This window comes from Delphinapterus leucas, chromosome 20 (genome assembly GCF_059928025.1).
Source record: "Delphinapterus leucas isolate spDelLeu-1000000601 "Yukka" chromosome 20, BTC_Dleu_Yukka2, whole genome shotgun sequence".
Taxonomy (NCBI): Eukaryota; Metazoa; Chordata; class Mammalia; order Artiodactyla; family Monodontidae; genus Delphinapterus; species Delphinapterus leucas.
In genome coordinates, this window is record NC_143148.1 from 60,960,577 (window position 1) to 60,967,891 (window position 7,315).

Genomic DNA, 7,315 nt, shown 5'->3' on the forward strand with positions numbered 1-7,315 from the left:
GGCGCCCGCCCTGGGGGTGAGCCTGGCCCGGAGCAGGTGCCACTCCCTCCCTCCCCCCACCGCCCCGCCTGCATGGGCAGTGAGCCGGGAGTGGGGAAGGTCCCTGGGCCCCCATACCCCTGGCGGCTCCCGTGCCGTTTCTGCGGCCTGCGGGCTCCAGCCGCTTCCCGGGAACTGAGCTGAGGAGGGGCTAGGACTGGTGAGCACCACCCCCTTCGTGCTCTGCCTACTTGGGATTAAACCCAAGTAGTGAATTCTGCTTTCAGTGGGACTGTGGCCGTGGCCTTACGTTGGCATTTGAAAAGTGAAATTAAGGAGGGGTAGAAAAATCCCTGAGAGCTGGCAGATAGGTGTGTGAAGTGCAGAAATGGTGAGTGAAATGGTGCCGTGTTGACAAACACTTAAACACGCGTCAGAAAGGAAATCATTTTCCAAAATGGGTCTCCAGGGAGCGGTGCTGGGTGGCCTGAGGCCCCAGGACCTCCCGCAACCCCCTCCAGACCCCGGCAGCAGCCCCACCTGCGGGTGAGTCGCTGGCCAGGTTCTCGTCATCCGAGTCGGCGAAGACCTCGGCCAGCTCCTGGTCGGACATGTCAGTCAGCTCGGTGAGGTCCAGGAGGTCGAAGTGCACCTCCAGGGATGAGACGCTGCTCAGGGGCTCTGGGGGCAGAGGGGCGTGTCAGCGGGGCCAGGTGAAGGCCAGTGCGGTGGGAACGAGGTGGGGCTGACCCATCCCCGGCACCTGCTCCCTGGGGCGCACCCGAGGCCCAGGGACCCGCCCCTGGTCCCACGGAGCACGCTGGGACAGGTGGGCTGTACTTACGCCGCCTCTCTGTGACCTGCAAGAGACCCGGTGCCGGTACTGGGACGCCCACCTCCTCCTCGGCCACAGGTGAGTGGCTGCTGGTCCCCGTCCCAGGAACGGGGGTGCCCAGGGCAGCCCTTGGCACCTCGACCTCCTTAACTACCCCTGCAACAGAGAGAGCGTTACCCGGGAGGGGACTACGGTCTCCCACCGCCACCCCCAGGACGCAGGCTGGGAGGACTTGAGAACCTGGCCCATCGAGCCCTCCCTTGAGGCTGTGGGCAGTGATCGCAGTGGCCAGGGGTGACCTTGGCTCAGGAAGCCAGACAAGGGGCAGAGGGCTTCTCCGAGGATGCTGCCCTTCCCCGTAACCCTGATTTCCAGACCCTTTGCCCTGATTACTTGAGCAGGAATGACCACAGGTCTCGCGGGGACACTTGCTGGTCCTGTCGGAGACCCCAAGACACCAATACTGTCACCTGGCTCCACTTTCTGGTCCAACCTACGGTCGGGTGGGCGGTTCTGCATTTGCTTGCCCTTTGGCGCCCTTTAATCCAGAATGGCCCTGGCTCACGTGTCTGTCCCGTGTTGTGTTTGAATCCACATAACACGTTCTCACATGAAACGAGGACGGTGGCCACAGCAACCCCTCCCCACCGACCACGCCTCCGGACTGGGAATGTTACTCCAGGGTGTTTCCTATGCAATTCTTGTTTTTATGTAATGGCTCATTTCATGTAACTTTTTGTTGGGTGAGAGGCGAGGCCCCTTGGGGATCTGCTTGGTGGAGACTGTGCCACCCAGGGGCGGGCCCTCCACCCCACGGAGTGCTTGCTGTCACCAGGGCAGACTGCTGCATCCACACCTCCTACCAGCTCCTCCGGAGTGTTCCAGGGCCCTCTGCCCCACACAGCCAGGGGTCCCAGTCATCTGGCCGGCACGTGCCCTGAGGCAACGGGACCCCTGGCTCCCTGGCGTCCCCACTGCTGCTCTCTCCTGAGCCCCCCCCCCCCGACAGAGACCCCACCTGCCCCCAGCTGACCCCCAGCTGAACCGGTGCTCAGTAAAGAGTGAGGAATGCCTTCCCGCTCCCTCATCAGTGTGGCCGCCCATCCCAGGGGTCCAGCGCCGAGAGCTGGGTGTGGACGAAGCCACAGGAGCAGCTGCCAAGGGGGGGCCCAGCAGGGGGGGCCCAGTGCCGACAGCTGCCAGTGAGGGCTGGGCCTGTGTGGCCAGCAGCCTGGCGGGCCGCGTGGGTTTGGAGGGTCCCCGGCTGTGTGGGATTTGCAGCTGCAGAGCTGGCTGGGTCGACTCGCCCCTGGCTTCTAGGAGGGAACCGCTCCCTGGGAGGCGTGGCTGAGGGGAGGTGGGCCTGCCGACTGGCGGGGCCAGCCTGGCTCTGCCCTGTGCTGTGTCATCACTCAGGGCCCAGGGCTGGCCTGCTGGACTGGGGCTGGGGATCTGGTTTCCACCTTGCTGCCGCATTTGGAACGTGGTGTCTGAGCATCCTTGGAGGGTAGGGTTACACCCCCTGGTGTCCCGGCCCGCCCAGCCCAGCAAGGACACCTTCCCGACCAGAGGGCACCAGAGCTGGGGGTGGGCGGGGAACCTCTCCCGAACATCAGAACCCCTGCTGAGGGTCGAAGGCCCAGGAAGCCCTTGGGGACCTTTGCCCTGCAGGAGTGTTCTGCTTCCTCAAGGCGGGGCGGCACAGCGGCCCGGGTCTCCTCCCCAAGGGTGCACGCGTGCCTGGAGTGTCCTGCTCTGCTTCTACACGTGTCCCATCGTGGTGGGTGCCTGGCTGGCTGGGGGCTGCAGCTAGGTGCTGCCATTTCTCTGGAGCCTCCCAGTGGGGCAGGTGGCTCTGGGTTAATAACAAGAATGACAGTGGCTCATGGTTTTCTGTGCCAGGCAGAGTTCCAGCAATATGTTTTCCAGCTAGTGTCACAACCAGCCACAAGGAAGGGACAGTGAGTCTTGGCCAGTAACACCGAGGCGTTCAGCTTGTCGAGCGGGAGCTTTCGGCCACCACCTGCCGGCCAGCAGAGGGAGGGGAGACCCTGACCTTGCGCCCACAGGGAAGCTAGGCCCTAACCGGGTGGAAGGGGACTTAGCATAAAAGGTGGGGCAGAGGCGGGAGTCTCTGCTCATAATGGCCCTCTCTCACCTTATCTAGAAAAGAAAGCGCTATTCACCTGTGCATCCAGCAGATTCCTGAGCCGGACTCGGATGGACAAAATAGGGGATTCCTGCCCTTTTCTGGTGGGGCAGGGCTGGGGAGCCCTGGGGACTGTGGTCCCGCTTTGGGGACAGGTCTGAAGGAGGGTGGGAGCTGGGTGATAGCTGGGGAGACAGCACCATCAAAGGCCCTGAGGGGTGCGTGGCTGCCTCTGAGGCATGGCCGGGGTGGGTGAGGGCAGGGGGACACCGGTGGGGAGACATCTCTGGCTGCTCTCTGAGCTGGGAGGGTTCCGAGCTGAGTGGGACAGCCTCTACCTGCATGTTTGTGGGATGGGATGCAGTCCAGGTGGGAAGGAGGCAGTCCACAGGTGCTGAGATGGGGGCAGGGCAAGGAAGCAGGACCTCCTTCCCCATCCGGCCTTGGGTCAGGGGGCTGGGTATGCAGATACGCCTCATTATTATAGATCCTAGGATCCAGGAGTCCCAGACGGCCCAGGACAGACCTCCAGCCCCTACAGGCACAGTGGCCTTTTGTACTCATTGTAAGAAGCACATTTTATCAAATTTCAGCATCCATGAAACAGCAAACCATCTAGTCGATGGTGTCACAGAGCCAATGGAAAATGGTAACGGTGAACTTTTAAAGTCATCTTATGTCTACTTTCTTATTCTTTTCATCTCCCTTTGGCAGTGGTCTGGTCTTTATTTTGTAAATCCTGGTGTCCTGGCCTGTGTCAAAGCTGTGTGGGAGAGGAAGAAAAAGCAGAAGATGCAACTTTTGGCGTCAAGGACACTGATCTTTTGGCTGGAAGGATGTGAAGGGAGCAGGAGTTTTGCTTGGTCCTTGTGCACAGTAGGTGCACCATAAATGCTGGTTGAATGAACGAGCCCGAGACCCCGCCCCAGAGTCACTAAGCGGCTGTGCTAGGAATCACCTGGGTCTGTCTGATACCCTCTCGATAAGCCCTTGTAGGAAGAAGGGAGAAGTTCTTCACGAGTGAGACCCCCTGCTCTTCCTGGGGTGTGAAGCAGAGGAGTGACCGATCACACAGGCAGGCACAAGGGCAGGGGTCCTTGGCAGCCGGGCCAAGCCGTAGGCTGGGTGGGTTCAGCAGACCCCAGGGTTGCCCGGGCCAGGGCAAAGGTGAGCGGTGTTTCTGATGCCCCAGGGTCAGCAGTGGGCTAGCAGCCTGGCAGAGCCCCCAGTGAGGGAGTGAAGCCCCTGGCCCCTGCAGGGGGCCTGCTGCTCTGCCCTGTGGAAGCAGCACCCGCGTGGGGAGACTGGAACTGGGGGCCTAAGGCCTGGTATGAACGCATATGATAGTGTTACCCTGTGCTACGCTGCTGACCTATTTTCCAGCACATTCGTGCCAAGAACTTGGCCCAAATCTCAAGTTCCCTGCTGTGTGCCCAGGGTTTTGCCCCAAGCATGGAGGAGGTGCTCTGCACATACCCAACGCGAATGAGTGAAATAATGAAGTGAATGAATGAATAGCATAAAAACCAGCATGGCTGCAGGGAGGGAGGGATGGGCATCGTCCCCCGTTTCCCCAGCCCCTGTCCCTGGAGTCAGTGCTCCTCCTTGGAGCATTTTGAGGATGCCGGGTGGGCCCCATCTAGGCTCAGCCCCCTCAGCGCAGGGCCCAGGCCTCTCTCTCCCAGTCGGACAGACTTGGAGGTAGGTGGGCTAGAGACTTGGTCTCCCAAAGGCACCTTCGAGAAGTGCACCCCGTCCTCTCCCCTCCATGTCTGTGCGCTTTGATATTAAGAAATTACTGTTAATTCGTTTAGGTGCAGAAATGCTGTTTTAATTATAAAAACCTCATCTTTTAGAGGTAATTTCAGAGATACTTAAGGATGAAACAATATCTCTAGATTGGCTACAAATTACTACTGAAGGAAGGTGGGTGCAGGCGGTGAGGGGCGGGGGCGGGGTACTTTACCATACTGTTGTCTCTACTTGTGTGTGTGCCCCTCTCTCCAGAGTAAGTTCCAAAAAGTCAGCGAACTCAGAAAATGACAGTCACAGCTACCCACGCGTGACGCCCCCATGTGGGCAGGACGTGGCTACGGGGTAAGAAGCGTGTGAAGCCCACCTCCCGCTGCTGTGGCCCAGCCCCACCACGGTGCCTGCGCAGAGGAGGTTCCTGGAGCACTGAATGAGTTAGGTCTCTGGGGCTCCAGTAAGTGATGTTCAGAAACTGAAGGGTCGTTAAGCTCCCCTCCCTCAGGCCTGCCCTCTGCTCCCTCTCTCTGCAGGCAAGGGGGGGCCTCCACTGAGAGAAGGGGACACGGAGCTCAGAGGGGCCTGGCTGCTTTGCCGGCATCCCCAGCCCTTGCTCTCCAAACCTGCCCCATGAAATCCTCGCAAAGCCGCCACCCGGAAGCCCCGGGGTCCTCGTACTGCCAATGGGAAGAAAAAGCTGGATCCCTGCCACAAACGACAAAACAAAGAAAACCCACACCCACTAGCCCCTGAGTGTCTCGGGTGGTGCTCGGAGGGAGCGTGACATGGGCCCCTAGACAGCCGTCTGGAATGCACCTGCCCAACTCAGCCTGCAGACAGAGCAGTAGGTGGACCCACTGCTTCAGGACACCTCCAGGGCCAGCATTTTGGTCTCTGGAGCAGGCCACTGGTGTGGCTAGGGGACCCCCAGCGGACCCCTATGTGGTCAGGGAGTGGCTCCCTGGTATGGGACCTCCAGGGAACCCAGGGTGCATCTGGGGCCTGGCCGGGTGGGTGGAGGAGCCCGGCAGCTTGCATCCAAGTTCCGAGGCCGATGGCACAGGAAACCCCTCCTGAAAGGTTCCTGGGAGGTTCCTAGGAACCTGTCCTAGGAAAGGTTTCCCTCCCACCAGGCCAGGGCCAGAGTAGGGCCAGACTCCTAGGGGAGAGGCCCCCGGTACACCTCTACCGTCCCGACAGCTGGCAGGGGCCGTGAGGAGGGGTCACTCCGTGCACACCAGCCCTCCCAGATGTGTAAGCTCCTGGGCCTCGCCCCGGCAGTCAGCAACCCCTGCCGGCGTGGGAGCCCCCACAGGCGGAGCCAGGTGCACCCCCCCGCTCTGAGCCCCTATCTCAGCCTGGTGCCCCGAGGATCCCGGCCGCGGCCTCCCCGCCCTACCCCCAGGGAGGCTCGGCTGGGCCGAACAAAGCACACGCGCAGCTAGGAGGGCAGCATCCCCCCCACGCCTCGCTGACCTGGATCCCGACTCTGGCCCTGGCACGCCCCATCTTCCAGATCCCCGGCTCCGCTGGGAGGGGGCTCAGGACCAAGCTCTGGGCCAACCACTCAGGAGCGCGCCAGACACCGCTGCCCGGGTCGGGAGCGCGGAGGACGAGGGGGCGGGGACGCGGTCCGTGCGCCCCCCCCCCCCCCCCGCCCAGCGCTGGGGCCGTTCCGGGCGGTGCCCCCGCTCGTCTTCCCGGGCGCGGCGCACTAGGCTCCCCCCGCTTCGGCCCGGCGCAGGGGGACTCGGAGCTGCCGGTGGGTCTTCACGGCCCCGGGGCGTGGCCGATGTGTGGGCCCAGGGGGAAGGGGCTGCGGGCCGCTGCGGGGAAGGCGCAGCTCGTGGGCTCCCGGGGGCTGGGGCCCCCGGGGGGCTGGGGCCGCACTCACCTCCCGGGCTGGCGCCCTCCGGGGGCTCCATGCGGCCGGCAGGCCCTGGGAGGGGCGCACGCGGCGGCGTCGTCACCCGGCCCGGGCGCCCCTGCAGCTGCGGCGGCGACTCGGCCCCGGCTCCCGGCGCAGCGCATTGGGGCAGCAGCCGGGGGGCCGCGGCGGCGGGGAGGAGCCCGCGGGGCGGGGCGCGCAGCTGCTCCGGGGCCCTGTTCCCCCACCCCCCCACCCCGTTCTCCTTCCCTGGCCCCGCCGCACAGGTGCGGCCCCGCCCCGCCCCGCGCGCGCCCCCTGCCGGCCCCTGCCCCTGAGGACCCCTCCCACGCGGAGACTACCCCCTCCTGCAGAGCCACCCCGACCTGGCCGCGTCCCCCAACGCTGGCCCGGCCTCTGCGGCCCCTGCGCGCGCCCTCATTCAGCAGCCGCGCCGACTTCCGTCCGTTCACCCCCGCAAATTTGTGGGGCGCCAACTACGTGCCGGCGCTCTGCGGGGTATGGAGGGGCGGGCCTAACACCCTAGGGCCCTTAAGCCAAGAATTGCAGATTGTGATAAATGCTATGGAGAGACAGGGCGAGGGGGCGGGGTGGGGGGCGGCGAGAGCGTCTAAGGGCTAGGCTGGGGGCAGGGGCGGGGGGGGGGGGAGGGGAGGTCAGGAGAAGGAGGCGGGCAGAGAGGGGGCCCCGGAAGGAAGGCAGGCAGGGTCTGGGC

At 63.7% G+C, this 7,315-nt stretch overlaps 1 protein-coding gene across 1 annotated transcript in view; it reads right to left on the reverse strand.

The window, feature by feature from the left end:
* The window catches only part of DBNDD1 (dysbindin domain containing 1), a 9,606-nt gene extending 2,871 nt beyond the window's left edge, over window positions 1-6,735 (reverse strand). The window contains exons 1-3 of the mRNA XM_022582876.2: window positions 6,607-6,735; window positions 824-970; window positions 520-660 (exon numbers count right to left, since the gene is read on the reverse strand). Coding sequence (XP_022438584.1) covers window positions 520-660; window positions 824-970; window positions 6,607-6,637 — 319 coding nt within the window. The 5' untranslated portion in view covers window positions 6,638-6,735. The remainder of the gene's footprint in view (window positions 1-519; window positions 661-823; window positions 971-6,606) is intronic.
* Window positions 6,736-7,315: the final 580 nt, after the last annotated feature.